This window comes from Bolinopsis microptera, chromosome 13 (genome assembly GCF_026151205.1).
Source record: "Bolinopsis microptera isolate Bmic1 chromosome 13, MBARI_Bmic_1.0, whole genome shotgun sequence".
Lineage (NCBI taxonomy): Eukaryota > Metazoa > Ctenophora > Tentaculata > Lobata > Bolinopsidae > Bolinopsis > Bolinopsis microptera.
This window is the reverse complement of record NC_087084.1, coordinates 16,305,069-16,330,292: the sequence shown is the minus strand read 5'-3', so window position 1 is coordinate 16,330,292 and position 25,224 is coordinate 16,305,069. Positions and strand designations below refer to the sequence as shown.

General features: G+C 38.8%; 2 protein-coding genes across 2 annotated transcripts; both read left to right on the top strand.

Annotated features, from left to right (window-relative positions):
* The first annotated feature begins 91 nt into the window (after window positions 1–91).
* LOC134825498 (Bardet-Biedl syndrome 7 protein homolog) lies at window positions 92–24,719 on the top strand. Its single transcript, XM_063837712.1, has 3 exons — window positions 92–120; window positions 18,549–21,036; window positions 24,570–24,719. Exon 2 carries the CDS (start codon window positions 18,563–18,565, stop codon window positions 20,699–20,701), a length of 2,139 nt encoding a protein of 712 aa, XP_063693782.1. The 5' UTR covers window positions 92–120; window positions 18,549–18,562; the 3' UTR covers window positions 20,702–21,036; window positions 24,570–24,719.
* Window positions 15,381–16,694, top strand: LOC134824847 (UDP-glucuronosyltransferase 3A1-like). Its single transcript, XM_063836823.1, has one exon. The coding sequence runs from the start codon at window positions 15,381–15,383 to the stop codon at window positions 16,692–16,694; it is 1,314 nt and encodes a 437-aa protein (XP_063692893.1).
* Window positions 24,720–25,224: the final 505 nt, after the last annotated feature.

Below are 25,224 nucleotides of genomic sequence, written 5' to 3'. Positions count from 1 at the left end.
TACAACCTTTTCTCTAATAACTAAGTTCCTTACAATCCAGCAGATCATACGATTTGCTTTAGAAATACATGCTTTTATGTTTTAATACTTTCAACACTACTATATAACAAATAATTTGAGGTGCAGCTAATTCGCCGGTGGTGGCAGCCCAGAGGGCACTCAGCACATCCCCGTGATCAATCCACAGTCATGAAGAGAATTCCAACACCACCACCACAAAACAGACGCTCGCCCAGAAACAACTCTCCTGCAGCATCTGTTAAGGCTAAGGCTACTCCACCTCATTCCCCTAAAGTGACTAATCCTCTTCACAGAAAGAGCCCCCTCACAAGCAAGGCTAATCAGAAGAACCCTGCAGCCAACATCTCAGGACGGCGAAGATCAAACAGTCTGCCAACTGAAAAGCTGCTTACTGTTGCTTCACCGGGACCATCAACATTACAGCCACCTACATCTCTGACCCTAAAAATTAGTCCAAGCCTCATAATCGACCCTGGTGGCCTAAGAGATAGTCCTCATAGCCCTATGAGCCCTATTTACAAACCGTTCCCACCCTTCCATACAGAAGAAGAAGAAAAAGATCAAGGAAGTCCAAAGCAACGTGCCATTAAAGGTAACTGCCCCTGTCGAGCAAGCTCTGAGGGCAAAGAATGGCTTCTCAAATGTTGCAGATGCTCTCAGCATTGGCACGCCTCCTGCAGCAACCTCAAGGGAGCAAACCAGATTACAAGTGGCTCCCCACAACAGATTGGTCTTGATGCCATCCTTCAGTACTGGGAATGTCCATGGTGCTTCACATCAATCCATCCCAAGCCAAACAGCAGCACCGCGTCTAAATTGGATGAAGCTCTCAAGTTTAGCGTCGACTACAGCAAAAACATCCAAGCTGTATCTGATGCCATCTCGAGTGCTGTATCCAACAGCATACCCACCGTGGAGATATCTTCACTTGAGTCAAGACTGTCGCAACTTAGTGAAGAGATTTACTCCTTCCAAAAATCCAGAAGCCCTCAAATGGGCCCTCCAGCAGCAGTCAAACAAGAGATGAGGTCAACAGTAGCCCTCCCCAAATGTGTAATGCCGCCGATTAAGGACTACCAAGTAGACATCCTAGACAAAAATCTGCTTGATGAGGTCACCAGTTTTCTGACTGAGTGCAAAGAAGCTGGTAAGTTCAGCCAGATGAACGGAAGGTCAGTCCTTAAATATGGAGAAAGCTACACATACTCTGGAGACACAAACGCCCCCTCCTCTCCAGCCATCCCACCACCATTAGCAGCTGCTATTGATAGAGTCACCTCCCAGTGCAAACTTACACACAAGCCTAACTCTGTGCTCATAAACTACTTCCCTCCTAGCACTGGGGTTGAGGAAAGCATGTTACCCTTCCACTGTGACGATGAGCAAGAAATACTTGCTGACTCCGAAATAGCCACAATTTCAATAGGAGAAGTAAGAAAGATAAGCTTTGTACCTGTCCATGAAGGCCATTCACCTACAAAAATGACTGAAATGTCCCTGGAATCCAACTCGGCCTATATTATGACTCGTTCCTCACAAGCTTGGTTCAAGCATGGAATCAAGGCCACCCAAAAAACTGAAGTCAACCCGGCCATACACGGACGATTTTCCATTACCCTTAGAGCCATTAACAACAAATTCAAAAGAAGCACGCTCATTATGGGAGATTCGAACACCAAAACAATCAAGTTTGGGTGTGGTGCTGGTACTATGGGCCAGTCTTTCCCTGGTGAAAGAGTCAAGGCAGGTAAAGTCAGTTTGATTGACCCTTGTCGCTGCATTGGGTACAGCAACGTTGTTATCGTTTGTGGTACCAATGACCTCCGGGTAGAAAACCTTAGAGGAGAGAATGAAATCCATCAGCTGGTTGACGTTCTCCACTTGAAGATTCAACAGATAAGAAAGCTCTGCCCAAGTATCAAAATATTCGTCGCAGCAGTCCTCCCATCAAGATTGCCTCAAATGAACAAAAACATTATGACCTTCAATCGGCTTGTTGGAGAAATGTTAAGTGCCAACTTCAACCAGAGTGTGTGGCACCTTGGAGTTGGCCACTTCTTAGATAGTAGGGGACTCCTTGCCACCAACCTGACCAGAGGTGGTGATGATATTCATTTAGGAGTTTATGGTATTACCAAATTTGTGAGATGTGTGAAGCATTGGGTGTATGTGAGAGAGAGGCAAGAGCGGACAAGACGTGGAAAACACAACCAGTCAGTGGGGTCTAACAACCCCACTTAGTAAAAATGATTATGAAAATGATTAAAGATGTGTGTGAGCCATGTAGTAGATCTATTAACATCGGACAACCTTTACTAGAGTGTGAAAACTGTAATAATGCCATCCATACTAAGTGTTTCAAATCAGCTAAATACTCATGCAAAAATGGACTATGGATGTGCTGCGAGTGTGCCAGTTCTGCAGAGGAACGGTACTGCCCATTTCCATCTGATGAGGAATCTATAGATTCTGATAGATTTTATGATAATAGAAACCAGGAAGATGCCTTAATTGCATCATATGCCCTTGTACTTGAACGTTGCCGTCGCTACTCTAAACTCGAGTTCTTAAATGCAATCAAGCAGCTCAATTCCTCAAAAAAATCTATGTTATCAACTTTATTCTACAATATAGATGGAAACGCATCTAACTTTGATAGCTTCCAAATTGAACTCAAAAGTATAGGGCACTCGTTTGATATGATTGGTCTTGCTGAAACCAATACTGATCCTGCACAGCAGGGCCTGTACCAAATTCCATCATACACAGGATTCTATCAAGAAACATTGGCAGGTAAGAAAAAAGGCACAGGTGTTGCACTCTATGTATCTGACCATTTAAATACTGTGGTCTTAGAAAACGTATCACACTGTACTACAAATATTGAGAGCCTCTTTGTTGAAACCACAGATAGCGCAGGCAGCAAAATTGTTCATGGAGTCATTTACCGACCCCCTAATGGCTGCTTTGATAGCTTTTGTGAAACCCTGGAACTACTTGCAAAGCAGCTAAATGGGAAAACTGTCAATTTGTTGGGAGACTTTAACTCAAACATACTTAATATTTCTACCAGTTCCCAGCTCTTTGAGGATACTTTATACAGAAACGGCTTTTACCCGACTATCTCCATTGCAACACATTTTCGTCAAAACTGTAAAAGTTCCTGCATCGATAACATTTTAACAAATAAAATTGAGAATATAGTCTTATCAGGTGTTATTGAAGAACGGCTTGGTGAGCATGCCCCTATATTTACCTTCACTTCAGTAGAGACCCCTCGCAGTACAGAGCCTCAGAAACATGTCCGCTATTATGATTACTCAAGTTCCAAATTGAAAAGCTTTGTAACTGAACTTGAGGTAAAGGTAAACCAGCTCACTCCTTCAACAAAATTTGATGAGTTTACGGCATGTTTTGACCAGACACTCGACAAACACTGCAAACTGGAGGTACCGAAAGTGACAAAAAGAACTCCCAAACTTAACCCATGGATTACAGACAGTATCATCCAGTCTGTAGAAAGAAAGCATGAGCTACGTAAGGAGTGGTCTGACACCGTTACCAATAAGAACCCTGGTGGTAATATCTTGCTATACCAAGTATTTAGTGATTATCGTAGGATGCTCAAAGCTATCATTAAAGCTGCCAAACGTTGGCATTACTGTAACGAAATTCTAAACAACTGTGAAAACAGCAAGAAAACCTGGCAAATTATTAACGAACTCAGAGGCAAAAAGAAGAGGCAAACCAAGCCCCCATTTATCATTGATAACCAAAGAATAGTTGATAGAAGAGCAATTGCTAATGGATTCAATGCTTGGTTTGTCTCTATTGCACCAAAGCTGAATGAGACACTGAATAATCTATCTAATGGCCTGCCTATATTACCCATGAAAACTTTCTATGACTTCCTGAATCCAAGAAATGAAAAAAATATTAGGTTAGAAGATTGCTCCTCGAACGAAATATTGAAAATCATAAGAGAGTTCGAAAATGGTAAAGCCAGTGACATTCCCATAAGTGTAATAAAAAAGTCATCTCATGTAATTGCACCTGTATTATCGAATTACTTCAATATCCTTATGACCCAAGGTATATTTCCTGATGTCCTGAAAACTGGTAAAATAACACCTGTATATAAGAAAGGTAACCCAGAAGAAATCGAGAACTACCGTCCTATCTCCACACTGTCCGTCTTCGGTAAGATCTTTGAAAAGCTCATATATTCTAGAATATACGGATTTGTTAGCTCCCAGGGAGTTATATCGAAGACACAGTTTGGATTTAGGAAATCTCACTCTACATCGCATGCAGTCAATTACTCTGTAGATTTAATTACGAAATCTCTTAAACTTAAGAATCATGTTTTAGGAATATTCATTGACCTTAGCAAAGCTTTTGACACCATCGATCATTCAACACTTCTTATAAAATTAGAGGGATGTGGAGTGAGAGGAGTTGCAAATAACCTCATAAAAAGCTACTTAACAAACAGGCAACAATACACTGAAGTTGTAGGAGAAAAATCAGATACCCTATCTATTCAATTTGGTGTCCCACAGGGTTCAATTCTTGGACCTCTCCTATTTCTTCTTTATATGAACGACATCACAAACAGTTCTAAACTAGGATCATTTGTTACCTTTGCTGATGATACTAATATATTTGTTGTCGGCAAAACAAAACGTGAGGCATATGAACGAGGAAATGAGCTTTTGTCATCATTACAGTCTTATATGAGAGCGAATAAGTTACATATAAACATGTCCAAGTGCTGCTACATACACTTCAAACCCAACATGGCAGGTCCTAAGTCAGAGATTTTATCACACCCTGAACCTGTACTAACTATAGACAACTATCCAATCAAAAAGGTTTCATCCGCAAAATTTCTGGGTGTTATAATTGACGAGAACCTATCATGGGAAGATCACATTAAAGCTCTTAAGCGAACCCTAAATCATTCCACATCCACTTTATGTAGACTTCGCTGCTCCCTTCCAGAATTTCTACATCAACAATTATATTATACTCTGTTCGAATCACATCTTTCCTACTGTATATCTGTATGGGGTGGGGCAGCTAAGCAACGTATAAGCTCAATATTTACTGCTCAGAAGTACTGTCTCAGAGTACTATTTGGTGATAGGCTGGCGTACCTTGATAAGTTTAAGACTTGTGCACGTACTAGGCCTATAGGACACCAGAAACTTGACCAAAAATTTTTCATAAAAGAACACACCAAACCGATATTCAAGCATAATAATATTCTAGCTATACAAAATCTCTATACATACCACAGTTACCTCGAGCTCTACAAGATAATGAAATTCCGTGCTCCAATATCCCTATATGAGGGTTACACATGTTCGTCGAGGAAACCCTGCCTTCTTATCTGTCAGGTAGACCCACCTGACAACCACAACACTAGGTCAACCAAAATTTTTAACATTTTAACCCCAAAGTTCAGAATGACTGACTTTACTACTAGTGTAATGTGCTTGCGAGGAAAACTTAAAAGTGCGCTATTAGCCAATCAGCATAACCACGCCCTGCTTGATTGGACCGTAAAAGATTTTGACTGCACAAATATTATTTTCCAAACATTATAACTGGCTGTTCACACACATCTCAATTAAATTCCTCTAGGCTACTGTTTTCCAAGTCTTGTCCTGTGAGTAAAGAATGTGTGAGAAGGTATTAATAAAATAAATGTATATTTTTTGAATTTTTAAATCTAATCTGAGAATGAAGTATAAAGAAATTTTTAATTAGCACTGTATAGTTTAAGATATTTATAGCTTATTATAACTATTGATACAAAGGCCATAATCTTTCGCAAGCTCTTTAATATCCACCTTGAAGCCACATTTTATATCCTTGAACCACACAATATAAACTAAAGCATGTTTTAGTGTAGACTTTTTGTCACAACAAGACTGCAACCTATAGTAACAACTATAAACAGAACCCCTAATGTCTACTAACAAATTTCTTCTAGTCCTAAAATGAGCCCTGTCTCTAAAAACCTAACTGAACTAGCGTTTCGGTGTGTGCAAAAGCTTTCAGGCACGCGCATTCCTTGCCCCGTTAGTTACCTGTCCTTCCAAAACCAAACTAGCAGTCAAGGACAAAAAGTCATACACCAAATGGGCATTATATTTTATGAATTGTTTTACATCTTTTTATTCTGTAAAATGTGCTAAAATTAAATTTCTTGTTTCATTGAATTTCTTGTTTCATTGATCTGTTCATTCCAAAGCAAGGAGCTATGGGCCCAGTGGCAAATAGTCAGGCGTCCAGGAATTTAACACCTAGTCAAAATTTGTTGATAACCGGTAAAATAAGATTCTTGTGCAAAAAATATTCACATTAATTCAAAATTAAATTAAAATAATCGCTCTCAGGGCTCACGCGATGTTACATTACTTTATAGACTCGAAGTTTGAATCGAGCGCATTCCTAGATTCCATGACTATTTCTTACCTATAAGATTGCTTGACTATTTTTTGCGCATTCAGACACCAAAAAACGCGCAGAAAACGCGCGCTATCTATTCCTGCTTCCTCAACTTCCCGGAATATGAAAAAAATAGTCATGTAAAATAGTCATGTGAAATAGTCATGCAAAATTTCAGCTCTGATACGCTAAAATATCAAGTTAATCTTAAACAATCGACAATCTATGAATCCTCCCAATCCTCCCAGCCATATTAACTGGTGAACGGTGTAAATATAGAGCGGTATTTTAAAATTTAGCATTCAAAATTTTATGGATTCAAGTTGGCTCCTTTAGTTTCACATCCGAGACCGATTTCCACGATCAATTTAATATTGTAGCTACAAGTCAACATTCAACAACAGTGTAAGTGGGAAGGAAGTGAATCTAGCCATTGCTACTATATCAGGGGAACTCGTGTGTTCTAGGCTTAAGCAAGCTTCACATCCTAGATCATCTAGAGTACAGTGCAAGTGTGAAACAGTACTTTAAAATTGTATTTTTGATTTGCTCGCTTCCGCATTTCAATAATACTCACAATTTGGTTTTAGAGTTGTATACTTTCCCTAAGATTATTGTAGTCTAGTCAATTACTATGTCAAACTACTACTACTACCAGTACTACTACTACTATGTCGAAACTAAGTCAGATCTACGCCAGATAACCCCCTCCATTATACATCCTTATCCCGCTTTAAATCCGAAGTTTGCCATCGTACATTGTCAAAGATTGTATATAACCTGGCAGAAGCAAGCTTCAGACCCTAAGTCAGTTCAAAAGTATCAACACAAGATCGAAACCGCTTCAAAAGTAGCGAATCGTCCAATGTGCTGGGGATAGTAAAGCATTAACGCTCTATTTGGTAAGCAAGTTTGGGGCTATATAGTGCGTTTAAAAAATATTTCCTTGCGTTTCAAATAAATCAAAGAATTCTCAGAAATTTTTTATTTAATCTCAAAATTTACAATTGCATATTCATCCGGTAATTATTCTAATGGATATGCTAAGAATTTCAAACTAATCTTGACCTCGGAGAAGAGCTGACCAGGATACAAGGATACAAGGATACAAGGATACAAAGGATACAAAAGTGATAATTATCTTATTGAATTCACAATAGTTATAATTCTGAAATAATTTAAGGTTACACAATTCTAGTTATTTACAAATGTGTAGGGATAAAATAGAAATGTTTTATAATACTATTTTTGAGGTCCTATAGCATTATGCATTGGCCAGTATTTGAGTGGAAATCTGGGCTCTTATAGTAGGCTGTAAAATTTTCGTTCACAGAGAGAATTGAATGGATTGCTCTTGCTGTGGCAGTAAATTTTGTAGGGTCTAGTGTTTTATCGGATAGCAAACCGGCTAGGTCAGTAATATTTTTGGGATGGAAGTTAAATTTTTCTCTAACTGAGGAGTAGAGTAAACAGTCAGTTAGAACATGAATTTCGTCCTCAATAGGCTTAAGCCCCTTGCTGAAAAAGCAAAAAGTGCACCATCGATGTTCTCTTGGTACTAGGGGGGTTTCGTAACGGCCCCTCTCAATGTAAAGATTGTGGCAGCTAATACGAAACCTTGTTAAGCTTTTCCGAGCATCGGGGATCTTAACCACTCCTAAGTATGTTTCTGGTTCAAAATCATGTTTAATTTGATTGTAGAATTCTAATTTAGGTGAGGATGCCTTGGCAGATTTCCAGGTATCCACAAATTCTTCCCTCATGTTGTGACTGATTTGGGTAGAGAGCTTGGATTTTGAAGAGGATGAGTGGGGGAAGTTATATTTGGTGAGAAGATTAGAGATGTTGGTGTACCAAGGAAGGCCCAGCATAATCTGCTCGTGAAATGCAGCGGAGAGGAGTTCATTTTCAGTGCTTTCAAGACGACTATAGAAATCTATTGCAAGTTTGCAGGCTTCAAAGAAGAGGGGGTGGCGCCCACTTTCGCCCCAGCAGCCTATATTTGATGCTTTTGAATGGACAGACAAGGACCACTTGATAAACTTAAGGTGGAATCTTTCATAGTGGTCTTGTGAGATGTACCTGAGAGTATGCTGGGGGTTGGCTTTGCTATCTGTTTTGGAGAGGTATCTCATGGTTTTTGAGTGAGGACATAAGATTTGGCAGCCATAGAGCAGTATCGGTTTTATTAGAGAGTCAAATAGAATGTTTAGGGAACGGTGAGAGAGGGCATCTTTGACGATATTGCCTTTGAGGCCATAGAGAGCACGGAGAGCCTTGGCCCTCAGTTCAGTATTTGCTGCTGTAAAAGATCCATTTCTGTGGAATATAATGCCAAGATAGCAGTATTTTTCGGTGTGTTGGATGGGCTGGCCTCCCAAAATGAATGTTTCATAGGATTGTTTTCTTTTAGGAGGGCAGAATATGAGAATCTTGGTTTTTTTAATGTTTACTTCAAGGCCCATAGAGTTACAGAAGTCGAATAGGATGTTTATATTGTCTTGCAAGGCCTTGGGACTTAGGGCAAGTAGGACAAGATCGTCAGCCCAGAGCAGATGTGATATTAGGACGTCAGCTAGAATAGGATAATCACCAACAGATTTCAGGAGAGATGACAAGTCGTTGATATAGATTTTAAAAAGGTCCGGTGATAGAGGGTGTCCCTGCTCTGTTCCTTTTCCAATGTCAATATTAGGGGACAAGAGTTTGGAGATTTTTATATGAGCTATTGAGTTTCTATACATATCACTTAGGCAATTGAAGAAGTTTCCAGTTATTCCAAGGCATGTGATTTTGTGCAGAAGGAGGTCCCTACATACAGTGTCAAAGGCCTTTCTTAGATCAACAAAGCATGCATAGAGGCGAGCTTTCTTAACCTTGGTATATTTGTCAATGACTGTCTTAAGGGTAAAAACGTGGTCATTTGTTTGAGCACCCTTTGAGAACCCTAGTTGTTCTTTTGGGTCAGGGCAGTAGAGCTTTTTGAAGTGCAGGAGACGCTCAAGTAAGATGCTAGAAAACAGTTTACCCATACAGCTACCAACAGCTATTGCTCTGTAGTTGTCCGGGCTGAAAGGGTTGCCAGACTTGTAAATAGGAGTAATGATGCTGGTGTGCCATGGATAGTAACCAGAGACCAGTGAGTGGTTGAAGTTTTTGAGGATGGCTTTGAGACAAAGCGGAGTTACGCTCTGAAGCATCTCGTTGGATATCAAGTCGTTTGAGCAACTTTTACCTTTTTTGAGATTTTTGATGGCAGAGGTCACTTCAGATTCTGACATGAGCTTATTTAGGATATCCAGATCTGGTGGTTCAGGGTAATGTTTGTGATTGTGGTGAGTGAGATCTGGCTCCTGGTCTGGTTTTTTATAAAGGGATGCAAAGAAGTCATGGAAGCTAGCTAAATCAAATTTGTCAAGTAAGGGGCTAGTGTCATGTTCTTGTTTAAGCCGTTTAAATTTTTTCCAGTCGAGTATGTGACCTTCTTCTATAGCTTCATTTAACTTCTTAAGGAAAGCTACTTTCTTACTGTTTACAAAATTGCTATGCTTGTTGCGTTGCTTAAAGTATTCTCGTCTGAGGATACTGTTACAGTGCTTACTACCAAGCCGGTTTGCTAGCCTATTTAGGTTCCGCCGCGAGGAGTTGACTTGTGGGTCGAACCATTTCTTACGGGCAGAATTTTTGGGAGGCTTTTTCACTTTTAAGGCTATATCAGCAGCACTGTGGAGACATTTTATGACTGCATCGTTCAGTTCGTGATTGCCCTCCAGAGTACTGCTAAATTCATTTGTCACAATGCTTTCCAGATTGTTGATAATTTCGGGCGAGGTAAGGGCTTTTTTAAATAGTGAATGGGAGGTGTTGCTGTCCCACTTATAGCCACAAGGAAAGTTAGAAAAGTCTGGGAGCTGGAAGTTTGCGACAAATGGTTCAAATGTAGTGAGTTTCAAGACTAATGGACAATGATCAGAGTATGATGTAAACTCTTTTACTTGGAGAGAGTTTACATGATCTCTTGCCCATGAGGTGATTACAAAATAGTCAACCACACTGCTTCCATTGTATTTGTGACAGGTCATTTTTCCAGTGGTGTCCCCAAGGGTACGACCATTAAGAATTTTGAGTTGGTTATTGATAACCATGTCAAGAAAGTGTTGGCAGTGGGGTTCAGATATTGTAAGGTCAGAATTATTTCTTGGTTCTTCTATGTCGTGCTCGAGTCCAATGTCGTTATAGATGTCATGGATGGCAGGTGCATTACAGGAAAGGATATAGTCTGGGAGTTTTCCAGTTCTTGCATTTGCATCGCCACACATAATAACTTCTCCCTTTTGACGTAGTCTGATACAGATAGAGTCAAGAGCAGAGAAGGTATTAGCAGTATAATCTGGATTCTTCTTGACATAGGACGAGTATGCAGGGCTAATATAATAACATACCAAAAATAGGTCAAAATCAAGTTTAAAAAAGTTCTTGTCCAGTTTAGCAACAATAATGTCATCAGATTCATTACAAAGCACACTAGAGACACCTTTTCTTAGGCCATTTTCAGCAAGAATGCAGACCCCTCCTGAGCGTGAATTTTTGCGGTTGCTATTAAAAGAGAGGTATCCTTCAAACTTAACTTGCTTCTTTGTTTCTTGGAGACAAAGAATGTTAGCTTGTTTGAGGATTGACAAAAATTCGCTATTTTCAAATTTGTTAGACCCGTCTCCTGTGCTGTCCTGGATGTTCCAGGACATCACAGCGACTTGATCTCGTGATACTTGTTTTTTCTTGAATTTTAGGGTTACTCTAACGCTCTGTAGGGGGCTGCTTTCTAGGGGATCTCATACCAAAGGCACGGTATAGGCCAAGTTTAATATTCAAACAAAGTTTTTTCAAACCATACTCTGAGACATGGAGTTGGTCCTCCTTCAACGGGTTAGGAGAGTCTTGGGATGACTCAGCAGCAGAGATGGCACGGGAAAAGTTTCCAGTATTGTTTACAGTATATAGGCGGCGGTAAAAGTCACTTAACCCTCTTTTAGCTGAGACAAATTGTGTTATTTCTGAGACAAATTGGTTGGTAAGTTCACTGATTAATCCAGGGGTTGGGGTGGGTAGGGAGATGACAACCTTTGCGCTGGAGCTCGAGAGGAGTTTATCGATGACTGATTTTGCATCCTCAATCGCTTGAGTGACCAGTCGGCCGCGGAGCGGCCGAAAAATATATAGCCTTTTTTCTTCCCAAACTGGATTCCTAGTCATATTTAAAATTTATTCCACTGGGGCTATGGGTAATAATAATAGCCGCGGAGCGGCCGAAAAATATATAGCCTTTTTTTCTTCCCAAACTGGATTCCTAGTCATATTTAAAATTTATTCCACTGGGGCTATAGGTAATAACCCCCAAATCTTTTTCCTGTGCAGATACTTCTAGTTCTACTCCATTTACAATATAATTCGAGTTAGGATTATTATTCAAATTAATATGGACTACTTTACACTTGGCAGGATTGAAGTTTAAGTGCCAAATACTCTCCCAAATTTCGAGTTCTAAAATATCATCAGATACACTTCTATGGTTAGCTGCATTACAAACTAACTTGAGATCATCTGCAAATAATTTAATCTTATTTTTAACATTGTCAGGTAAATCGTTTATATAAAGAATAAATAGCAAAGGACCCAATACTGACCCCTGGGGAACACCAGATAACACGTGTTTCACCTCAGACCATTGTCCTTCTACACAAACCCTCATGGTTCTGTCTGTCAGAAAGTCTTTTATAACATCTAAAACTTTTCTCTTGACCCCAAACCCCTCCAATTTAGATAGAAGTCTAAAGTGGGGGACTGTGTCAAAAGCTTTACTAAAATCAAAATACAAAAGATCGACAGGAGCACCTTCGTCTAAATATATCAAGAATATTATCAAATGTCTCTAAGAGATTAGATAGACAAGATTTACCCTTCACAAATCCATGCTGATGCTTTGAAATTCGTTCTTCTAAAAATGTTAATAAATGTGCCCTCACCAACTTTTCATACACTTTGCACAAAATACAAGTTAATGAGACAGGTCTATAATTTAAGGGATCAGATTTAACACCCTTTTTGAACAATGCTACAACAGATGCTGTCTTCCAAATGTCAGGCAGGACTCCTGTTTCTGAACACTTAACAAATAATTTAGTTACAGCTTCAACAAACTTTTCATCGTATGCTAAGGATTTCAACAACTTTGGATGAACGCCATCCGGACCAGAACTCTTAAAAACATTAAGCTTTAAAAGCTGCTTCTTGATATCAGAACTGCTAATTTACATATCATCAATAACCTGTTTGTTATAACTCTCATTTTGGGGAAGAGGGCCAGGTGGTTCACGCACAAACACAGAACTAAAGACACTAGCAAGTACCTCAGCTGACTCAGATGAACTATCTGTGCGTGTACCATCTCCTCTATCTAAAGAAACAACACTTGACTTAACTTGACGTTTATTACGCAAATACGAGTAAAAAGATTTACAATTCTGTTTTAAATTAGATGTAATCTTCTTTTCATAATTTACTTTAGCTTTAATTTCTGCCACCTCAAAAATACGCTGCTTGCTATTTGCACAGCTAAAGTTAATATCCGAAGGATTAATATCAAATTCAGCCCATGCTCTGTCCTTGTTCTTCCTCATTCTTTTAAGTGAAGTTGTACTCCATGGCAACTTGACAGGTCTGTTGTCGAGATAAACCGAAGCAGCTGGGACAGCTGCAGCAACAGACTCCAATTTACCATGTAGTTCAACCCACATATCTTGAACATTATTTGTACAACTATAATCCCAGTCAATATTATTCATACTAAAGTTAAATAACTCTTCTGAGGAAATCTTACCCCAAATAGGCTTTAAAATCTTTTGTTTGGGACTTTTGTTAGTATTGGGCGAAACAACCAGTTCGACTAGTATCCCAACATGATCACTTTTGCCAAGCGGAGAAATGATCTTACAACCGTTGACAAGAGCATCATTTGTATACAAAACCTGATCAAGAAGACTCTCCTGGAGAGTATCTTTCACAAGCCGTCTTCTGGTTGTTTCGTTAGTAAAGTACCACGTCAAACCACTGTCATTAAATAAATCAATATACTTTTGTTGAATCATTAAAACCTGATTCTTACTCGAAATACCACTATTTACACTACCAGTTTCCCAAGATACATTAGGTAGGTTAAAATCTCCTATGATAATGGTTTCAAAAACATTCTTTTCACTAGATATGTTCTTGATGCAAGATAATAACATATTATTCTGTTTTAAATTTAAAGAGGTAGACCTATAAATACAACAAATACTAATCAATCCACCAGAGGTATTGACATTAATAGCTTAAGAGTCTGGTGCTTTTAAAAATGAGCTCACTAATGAAGCATTGCAACTGTTTTTAATATAAATAATAGAACCTCCACCTCCACTTATGTTGCTAGTGGAGTTATCGATTTTAAAATCTCTGTCTTTTCTAAACATATTAAAACCTTCAATAAAAATTTCAGCATCTAAAATATCACTATTAAAATGAGTTTCTGTAATGCAGATTACATGAATGGATTTATAAACTGATAGAATACATTTTAGTTCATCAATTTTATTAAATAGTCCATTAGCATTAGTATAAAAAATATTCATGGGCTGACTACATTCTTTATCACTGCTATTTACTTCTTCTCCACCTTTTTCTCTGTCTTTTCCTTCTCTGCTTCTTCCCGCCTCTTCTTCCTCTCTTCTCTGGCTAAAAAACGGATCTCTCGGTCTGCTCTGCAGAGATCCAGATTTATCCAGTATGATGACTCTTTCCAGCCCTTGCCATGCAATGGTTGGAATAATAGTTAACTGACTCCTCGTCAGCTGTCTGGATGATCAATGGCCGACAGGAGTCTGGCTTACCTGGATCCACTTTACCTGCACGATGGCAACTGATAAAGTCACTTTTTTCAATCTTTAGTGTCTCCTTGCAGAACTTCGAGTCCTCTTCCTGGCGTAACTTGGAGTTAGCTTTCTTGCTCTCTGGTACATTCAAAACACACAGATTGAGCTTCCTTAAATTTCGCTCATATGCATCTTAGTCTGAACTTTACTGACAACACTTTGTGAAGCTTGCTGTAGGCTCATTTCTTCCATAACTTTCTTCTGACTATTTGCAGTAACATCAGCGAAGGACTGGAAAGCCTGGTTCACTATCTTTGATATTTCTTTAGGTTTTTCAGACTCAAAGTTAGTTGGAATGTTCTCGTTCACTGCGTTTTCAACAACCCCTCTGATACAAGGTGTAAGAGCCTCAAGTTCCTGCCTAATAACATTCCGTAGTATTTTTGTTTCTTCATTATCAGGGTTCGAGGTCTGAGTCCTTTTGCTTTTTATGTAAGGTGATATAAAACAATTCTGACAACGCCAGTTAGACAGATGGTCGCCTTCTTCTTGTGTCAGACCTGTCAGTCCAACACAGCAATAATGCCAGTACATATCACAGGTTGCACAAGCTAATGAAAACTCCTCTGCGATATACCTTCTGCATACACAACTACGGTCTCCTTCATCTTCAGTTACATCCGCTGTAGCACCAGTTTTCTCTGGACTTTTCTTGACATTTCGTTTTCGTGCCGTTTCTCCTCGTGTCATACCTCAAATTATTTGTTATATAGTAGTGTTGAAAGTGGATCAAGTTCCAAATTAGGAACTTAGGTTGACGTGCTACTGACAATGATTCATAACATGTTTAGCAGATGCTTTATCAAGATATAATTCAGTTATTTTGAAGATTTACATCCATCATCTTGTCTGATCGTTCAATTGGGAAGACTTACCTTGAATTTCCGAATTACATGATGAGTATTTCTTTGCTTCATTAACCAACTTCTTAGGATGTTACTTCGTGTCATCCTTCTTATCCTTCCCATCTCCCACACTTCCAACATCTTCGCTGGATCCCTCCTTGGTGGAAGTCATCTTACTGCTCTTTACGACCTTGCCCTTATCTTAGCAGATTCTGGACACAACATAACCTTCGTAAACATTGTATCAAGAGGACTGGACAAGTGTGTCCCACATCCTAATATTCATGTTGCCAATATTGTGGTGTGGGACAGTCAAGATGAAGATATGATGTGGAAGGATTGTATAGCAGATGTTATGAAAGGTGACAGTGGCTATGCATTGGAAGCGTTTGGACCTAGCTGCATTGAGGTATGGAGAGAGGTTTGGAAGAGATCTGCTGGAGTTTTCTCAGGGGAGGAAGTGTTGGATATGTTTAGCAGAACTCAGTTTGATGTTATTCTAGGGGAGAAGGTTGAAAATACTGGTTTGGCATTGCTTGGTACCGTTACAAATGTCCCTGTTGTAAATTACGAGCCTAGTTTCATGATAGAGCTGGCACTGCTTCATAATAACCTCCCAATGTTGGTTTTCAGTCAACCCTCTTTACTATTGAATCACAGATTCCATCGATCTCCTTCATTTACAGAGAAGCTATCAGTGTTAAAAGATGCTTTTATATTCTTGCCTTTTATCCAGTCAGGGGCTGAAGCTATGCAGCCCTTCTTAGAAAAGTTTGGATTCTCCAGTTTACGAGATGTTAAAAATTCAGTAAAATTGTATCTTACTAACGACCATCCTGCGTTCACTTTCCCGTTTCTTCGCCCCCCAAATGATATCCCTATAGGGTGTGCAAATCTTTTGGAAAGTAAACATGCTCCTATAGAATTCTCCCCTCAAATTGTTCAGTTTTTAGAGGAGTCAGTCGGAAAGGATGTTATTTACGTCTCTTTTGGATCATATGCAAAGATGAGTGATGTTCCCTGGTTTTCTGAACTCATAAACATCCTTATTGAACTCGATCTAAGAGTAATAGTTAAAGTAGATAAATATTGTGATAAAATATTCCCTGAATCTGTTTTACCGCTTGATTGGGCACCCCAAAAAGATCTCCTAAGATCAGGAAAAGTAAAAGTTTTCGTCAGCCACTGCGGTAACAACGGTAGGTTGGAGACTATTTTCTACAATGTGCCTGCGTTGTGTATTCCCCAGTTTGCTGACCAATTCATCAACGCAGAGCTAGTCAAGCTCAAAGGATTTGGAGAGAGCTTGATGAAGGAGGATATCCCGTATCGAGCTAGAGAAGTAGTTACCTCAATGATCACTGATCATGGAACATATCATGGGAATATGAAGAAAGCTTGATATAGTTGAGAATGAGCCGGGTAATGTGAGGGAGAACCTCGTGTTTTACGTGGAGCAAGTGGCTGAGTTTGGGAATGTGGACTATTTGGTGAATGCAGTTACAAAACAACAGAATATGGCAGAAATATACTATTTGGATATAATCATACCTGTCTGTGTGATTGGTACTGCCTTGGTAGGGTTATTATGTTATGCCTTGGTTAAACTCTATAATATGATGTTATATTCCAATGGAATGTCAATATTGAGTTTAAAGTTTTGCCTTGTTATACCTTTGCTCCTTCTCGTATTTAACACTCAGAGTGTACGTTATGTCATAAAAATGTTCAGCTTCGGAATTCAGCTACTTTTTGAAAAGTAAAATTTACGGTCACGTGTTTTTTAAATGTTGATTGGGACCGATAAAAAGATAAAATGAGAATAATCATAATGTAAGTTTTTTATTTGGATTTTAACTGCTTTATTTCTACAACACTTAGGGCATTCGATTTTGTAGCATATATTTTACGTTTTCTTTTTCAAGAGTTATTAAGCCCAGCTGTTATCTCTATTCAGGACACGCACACTTCCGCCTCGCATTTAACACACTACCTCTACTCCTTAATCAAACCATATTTGGCTCCCACGTTTTGCACTTCTCATTGGTCAGTACCATTCCCGCCATTTCGCGTCACACTAGATACATACCTACACACTTCACATCATCTAGCTTGTTCACCGTTGTAGCATTCCACGCTTTTGTAATCATGTGTAGTATATTTAGTCTTGTAGTACTTCTAGGAGTGTACGTTATTGCTATAAAAGTTTGTCGTCGTATGAACTAATTTTTGTTATGACTTTTTGTATCGCATTTTTGGATAAAGTTTATTGAATATAATATACAATTATGTTGTTTTGTTGATATGTCGTGTACGTCTGTGGAGTAGTAGCAAGAAGGTATCGTATACATTTTAATTTGTTCTCTTGATTATTTATTAATGATTCAAATTCTGTATTTTATGTAGGGTCGGGCCGACCCTACATAAAATACAGAATTTGAAACATCGGCACCAATGTAATTAATATGGTTTTACCACCGTGTTTTGGATCAGCCGAAATGAATTTTACTATGATGTTAACATAATGTTTCTCAGCTCCAGCTGTAGTCTGGTAGTGTTGAGTCTTAGGAATATTTTTCTAGCTCTCACTTTCAATGTTTTTGCCTCACAGGAGATATTGTGGTCTTTTATAAATATAACTGTAATACATTGATGTAAAGTTTATTTGAATTTTGAAATATAAAAAAAAGAATTGAAAATAATTATACACTAATTTTGATTCAGATTTATGTTTTTTACGTTTTCAATTTTTGATAGAAATATTTTTATATCATGAATACGATGTCGCATTGAAATGTTGAATAATTCCTTTCCTGATAAGAGCCTTTTCCTTGTCGCATCAAACGGGATCAATAGAAATTTACCCAAGAAAACATTTCTCATGAATAATATTCCAAGACCGGATTTTATCTATTCAGGACATTAGCTGTTTGATATTTCGATAACGATTAGTTCAAATTGCGTTATCAGTATTTTACATTTTACAATTCTCACTTATTTCCGGCTCTCGCAGCTCACTATATAATGTGACATGTCACTCTCTCGCACATTCTCTTACTTCTCATTATTTTCAAAGTTTTAATTTTACCCGGCCTCTAATTTGAAAGCTGTTCGATCATTTAGATCATAAAAGGTCCTTGATCAATCGTTCCTGTTAGTTCGTGGAAAATCTTCATGACATTTCTTTTAAATTTATATAACTACCGTATGATGTTAATGAATTATTAAACCCTTTTTAATCTACCTTTCTGTTCAGATAGGGACGTAATCATGGAGTTCCAGCTATCCCGTATTGATCTCATGACCGTCGGATCTACTTCCATGAAGTCCATGAAAGTCCTTCCAAATCCTCCAAATGCAAAAAAGATGGTTCAGCGTGTTGCGGTTGCCGACCACAGTGGAGTTTTAACCTGCTTTCAGATGAAGCGCAGTGAAACTGTTGTAGACTTCAAAACTCTGCCTGGTCCTAAAGTAGAAAGGTTGGAGCTGGGAGGAGCCAAGGGATCGTTACAAGAAAAGATATTCGTATCCTCCGGATCAGAAGTGCGGGGCTTCACAAAGCGCGGAAAGCAATTCCTGATGTTTGAAACCAACCTGAGTGACAGCATTAAATCTATGTTCGTTTCAGGACCTGATCTACATATAACGGGCCAGTATATCTACAACATGTACACTAATTGTCAGGATACACACTTCTACTTATCCTGTGATAAGATTAACGACATGATAGGTATTCCTGGTTCTGGCAAGGATATTTTCCCAGTTTTAGGATGTCAGGATAGGGTACTGAGAGTGTTATCAGGAAGTGAGCTGCTCTACGAAGCAGAAGTTCCAGGTTCGCCTGAAACTTTAGCTTTATTTGATATTATGAGTGGCTTCGGACACAATAATCTCATATATGGCACAAAAGATGGGATCATAGGTCTATGTACTGTCAATAAAGACAATCCCTGCCACAGATGGGAAATAGCAAACTCAAATAATCTAGGAGGAATCACTGCAATTGACACATACGATGTAAACAACGATGGGGTGTCTGAATTGGTGATTGCAAGAGATGATGGTACTGTCGAAGTCTACTCTATCTCGGAAGGCCAACCCAAATTGATAACCTCAAAGAATGTTTCAGAATCCATCACATCAATCGGAGCAGGACTGATCACATCTGCTGGACATGCAGATGTAGTGGTAGCAACATACCCTGGGCACGTGATCAGTTTGACATCCCAGGTAAAGTCTCACGTTGCACAGAACATTATATCACCCTCTGCCAAGACGAAGCTAGATGATCTGAAGAAAGATATTGAGGATCTCAAGCGACAAGTTCTGGCCGAGCGTGAAAAGTATCAAAAGTCTGCCGGTTCGGATTCTGCTATCAGTGCGGTTGTAAAGTTCCATGTTAATGATAAGTTCACTTTAAACCCGGTCGATGCTAATTATCTGCTATCAATAGAAATTCAGATGCCAATCGAGAACGTTCTGCTGCAATGTGACGTGCCCATAGATCTGCTAGACGTGGAAAGGAATTCAGCTGTAGTCAGCCACAGTGCATGTGATCCAGAGGATAAGAACTACCTCCTCGCAACATACAGATGCCAAGCTAACACTACCAGACTGGATGTAAAAGTGCGGTCTATAGAGGGACAATACGGTACACTACAAGTGTACATCACCCCCAGGATCCAACCAAAGACTTGTCAACTTAAGCAATACCAGATCAAACCTCTTTCTCTTCATCGCCGTACCCACATTATCGACAGTGAACGTCCCATGAACACCTTGAAGCTGAGCGGTAAGTTCAGTCTTGGTGAGGTGCATTCCTGGATTGGATATTGTATCCCTGAGGTGCCTGACAAGTGTCCTTCTGGGGAGTCTATAACGATGTTCTTTCAGAGTACATTCCTGGACACTCAGTTAGAGTGTAATTACAGACAAGGTGCAGTTGAGTTCAGATCTGATAACATCAGCACTATTTCCATTCTCAAGGACGTCATCACCAAGTTAGCTACCCAGAGGAAAATTGCTGTGAACATTACATACGAGCTGAATGAAGAGTCAATCCCCCATTCACTTAGACTAATACATCCTAAGTTAGACGAGCAGCTTCTCCTTGCTAAGAAAGTTCAACTGATTGATGCTTTGAAGGAACTTTCCATGCACGAACCAAACTTGGACTTTCTCTCCCCGGAGTACAAGGACATTATACAGAACGCAGATAAGCTTCAAGCAGCCTTCAAACTCCAGCCCTGTCATCTGGAGAGGTTGTATGGCATGATAACAGATCTTTACATTGACAAGTTCAAGTTTAAGGGACTAAATGTGAAGAGTAAAGTTCCGATGTTGCTGGAAGTTCTGGATAACTACGAGCTTGAGACGCTTGTTGATTTCTTTGAGATATCTGCTGTATGAGGATTGAGGGTTCAGTGTAAATTGTTGTCATTTAGTTACTTACTTTTGGTATCTATTGATACTAATAAAGTTATCGAGATCGATCGGCAATAGAATTTATATCTTTGAAGTTCATTCACGATAAATATGTACATGTTTACTGATGCAGATGGGCCACTGGGACTGATTAAATCTTGAAAATTTGAAAGGAAGCATGGCAATACAGTTTTTAGTTATTTAAGATATTGTAAATTATGTTATGTACAAAAAATTGTACATAAAATTCAGAGTCAGACGTTTCAGATGAATAACGGTTTTAAGGTTATTATTTCTTTATTTGATACTGCCGGGCAGTTGTAACTAATATTAATCAAGTATCTGACTGAAAAGCCGCACAATGTTTTGAGTATACGAGGTTTGTGATGTTATTTGGGTTTATTGGGGTCTATAGATCAAAAAAAATTTGGGTAGACAAAAAGTTATGTGTCCACCAGGTCTGTGGCCACGCCCTTTTATATGATCGTGGGAAAATCTTACCTTTTCCTAATATAAATTCATATTTGCTCAATCAAAGCAAGTAGGGTATCAAAACTAATGTTTTTTGACCCAAGAAATCGATTGGTGACATCTATTTGACTTTCAGACCACTCCCAGATAAGATAACCACGCCCATATTTACAATTGAGCGTAAAAATTTCCAAAAATGTAAGCAATTTTTTTTGGCAAGTTGGGTGTTGAGACCTATGTTTTTTGACCCAAGAAATCGATTGGTGACATCTATTTGACTTTCAGACCACTCCCAGATAAGATAACCACGCCCATATTTACAATCGAGCGCCAAGAATTCCCAAATACTCATATGGATCTGAAGACATTCCCGTCTATATAACTTCTGGCCCGGGGTTTGAGACTTGGAATAGCTCAAGTGACCCATCAGAAACAAATATGGCCTGGGTAGAAATTGTTACTATGGTGCAGTTTTGCGCAATTGACCACGCCCTTTTTTTGGCACTTTTGCGACTTTAAAATCAAAATAACTCCGCTTCTAATTGGAATTAAAAGCTCAACTTGGCTTTGAAGTTGTTCAGAATCATCACATTTAGGGGGGTAGAGCATATTTCTAAAGTCACTAGACATCAGGTTGTTGAGTTATATGACCACACCCTTTTTTTCTCTCGAGAGTCATAATTTGCACACTTAATACGAGATATATCGGCTTCTGATTGAGCTAGGTGCTTATCCGGGGCATTAACTTGTTCAAAATCATCAGTTTAAGTAGGGTAGAGCATAATTTCAAAGTCCTCAAAGATCAGGTTGTTGAGTTTTTTGGCCAAAACCTATTTTTACGCTCTTGCGAGTAGCAATTGCAGCGCTTAAAATTAAAATTACTCAGCTTCTGATTGAAGTTAGGAGCTAAACTCGGGCAGCAAAATGGTCAGAATTATGATATGGAGTGGGGTAGAACGTGGTTTCAAAGTCCTCAGACATCAGGTTGTTGAGGTATTAGGCCACACCCTATTCTTACGATATCGCGAGTAGCAATTGACACACTTAATACAAAATATATCGGCTTCTGATTGGAGTAAAGAGCTAAACACGGGCAGCAAAATGGTCAGAATTATCATATTAAGTGGGGTTAAGCATAATTTAAAAGTCCTCAAACATCAGGTTGCTGAGGTTTTTGGCCAAAACCTATTTTAACGCTCTCGCCAGTAGCAATTATAGCACTTAAAATCAATATAACTCGGTTTCTGATCGGAGTTCGAAGCCAAGTGTCGACCGAGTCTTCGGCCTCGGCCTCGGTTTTACCGAGGAATAGCGATTTTTCCTCGGCCTCGGTCAGGCCTTGTTCGAAGCTGAATTTGGCCATTAACATGCTTATTATGTTCAGAACTATCACATGAGAAGTAATCTCAAAGTCCTCTGGTATCAAGTTTATGAGTTAATAGACCATAACCTTTACGCGACCAAGACAAAGCTACTTGTCTATGTTACTGAAGGTAGTTGGGACAACCGACAAACTCTAAAGATGAACTGCGAACCTTGATGCGGGACAGGGATGTATGGAGGGGGTTATCTGGCGTAGATCGGACTTAGTTCTGACATAGTAGTAGTGGTATTAGTAGTTTACGCATTTGTGATAACAGCATTTCATAATGAAATACTAAGATATCTCCGCTTCTGGTTGGAGTTGAGTGTTAATCTTGGACATTAAAATGATCAAAGCTTCGCATTGAATAGAGTACACAGACATCAGGTAGAACCATGATCTAGCCTCTACTCCCCTTACTGCTCTAATTCTAAATATCTTCATGCCCAGGCTAAGCACCGAACTCCAATCAGAAGCCGAGATACCTTTTAATGAGTTTTGTAATTGTTGCAAGTAAGTGCTTAGAAATATGGTGTGGCCTAACAACTTAACAACCTGATGACTGAGGACTTTGAAACCTAACTTAATGTGATAATTCTGACCATTTTACTGCCCGAGTTTAGCTCCTAACTCCAATCAGAGGCTGAGTAATTTTAATTTTAAGCACTGCAATTGCTACTTGCAAGAGCGTAAAAATAGGTTTTGACCAAAAAACTCAACAACCTGATGTTTGAGGACTTTTAAATTATGCTTAACCCCACTTAATATGATAATTCTGACCATTTTGCTGCCCGAGTTTAGCTCTTTACTCCAATCAGAAGCCGATATATTTTGTATTAAGTGTGTCAATTGCTACTCGCGATATCGTAAGAATAGGGTGTGGCCTAATACCTCAACAACCTGATGTCTGAGGACTTTGAAACCACGTTCTACCCCACTCCATATCATAATTCTGACCATTTTGCTGCCCGAGTTTAGCTCCTAACTTCAATCAGAAGCTGAGTAATTTTAATTTTAAGCGCTGCAATTGCTACTCGCAAGAGCGTAAAAATAGGTTTTGGCCAAAAAACTCAACAACCTGATCTTTGAGGACTTTGAAATTATGCTCTACCCTACTTAAACTGATGATTTTGAACAAGTTAATGCCCCGGATAAGCACCTAGCTCAATCAGAAGCCGAGATATCTCGTATTAAGTGTGCAAATTATGACTCTCGAGAGAAAAAAAGGGTGTGGTCATATAACTCAACAACCTGATGTCTAGTGACTTTAGAAATATGCTCTACCCCCCTAAATGTGATGATTCTGAACAACTTCAAAGCCAAGTTGAGCTTTTAATTCCAATTAGAAGCGGAGTTATTTTGATTTTAAAGTCGCAAAAGTGCCAAAAAAAGGGCGTGGTCAATTGCGCAAAACGGCACCATAGTAACAATTTCTACCCAGGCCATATTTGTTTCTGATGGGTCACTTGAGCTATTCCAAGTCTCAAACCCCGGGCCGGAAGTTATATAGACGGGAATGTCTTCAGATCCATATGAGTATTTGGGAATTCTTGGCGCTCGATTGTAAATATGGGCGTGGTTATCTTATCTGGGAGTGGTCTGAAAGTCAAATAGATGTCACCAATCGATTTCTTGGGTCAAAAAACATAGGTCTCAACACCCAATTTGCCCAAAAAAATTGCTTACATTTTTGGAAATTTTTACGCTCAATTGTAAATATGGGCGTGGTTATCTTATCTGGGAGTGGTCTGAAAGTCAAATAGATGTCACCAATCGATTTCTTGGGTCAAAAAACATTAGTTTTGATACCCTACTTGCTTTGATTGAGCAAATATGAATTTATATTAGGAAAAGGTAAGATTTTCCCACGATCATATAAAAGGGCGTGGCCACAGACCTGGTGGACACATAACTTTTTGTCTACCCAATTTTTTTTTGATCTATAGACCCCAATAAACCCAAATAACATCACAAACCTCGTATACTCAAAACATTGTGCGGCTTTTCAGTCAGATACAGGATTATATAATATAACATGAACAGGTTCATCACTTTTAAGGGATATGACGGGTCGTCAGATTTATATACATATTTTTCATTAATTGTGTTCAATGTTAGGATATAATCATAAAATATTTAATTTATTTGTAAATAATAGTTCAGCTTATATATATCTTATTATCGTTTCCTTCGCTTCATAAAAATCAAACTTTCTGTAATTAATACTGTGGCAAATTAATTGCCATCCCAATTGATAAACATGTAAATCGTACAGTTAAATTACAAAATCAACAGATATTTTCACTAACCTTATTAAGTTTAAAATTAAAAAGATTCTAATTACTTAACTTAATTAATTGACTCTAAATTCCACAAATTCCCTCAAGGTATGTGTGTGAAAAGTTTTATAGCGGCATGTGTCACCTTTATAAAGGATGTGTTCACGCTTTACAAGGTCGGTATATACGAGTGGTTCTGGGCGTTTGCTTATCTGTTTGTCAACAGAAACAGTAAAGTTATCTGTAATGAGAACATTCTCATAACTGGAACAGGTTAGTTTTATTCAAGTTATTGTTAGGTTGTGTTTGATAATATTATATCATATTTCTACCAATCCTGCACAGCTAATAATATTATATCATATTTCTACCAATCCTGCACAGCTAATTTGATC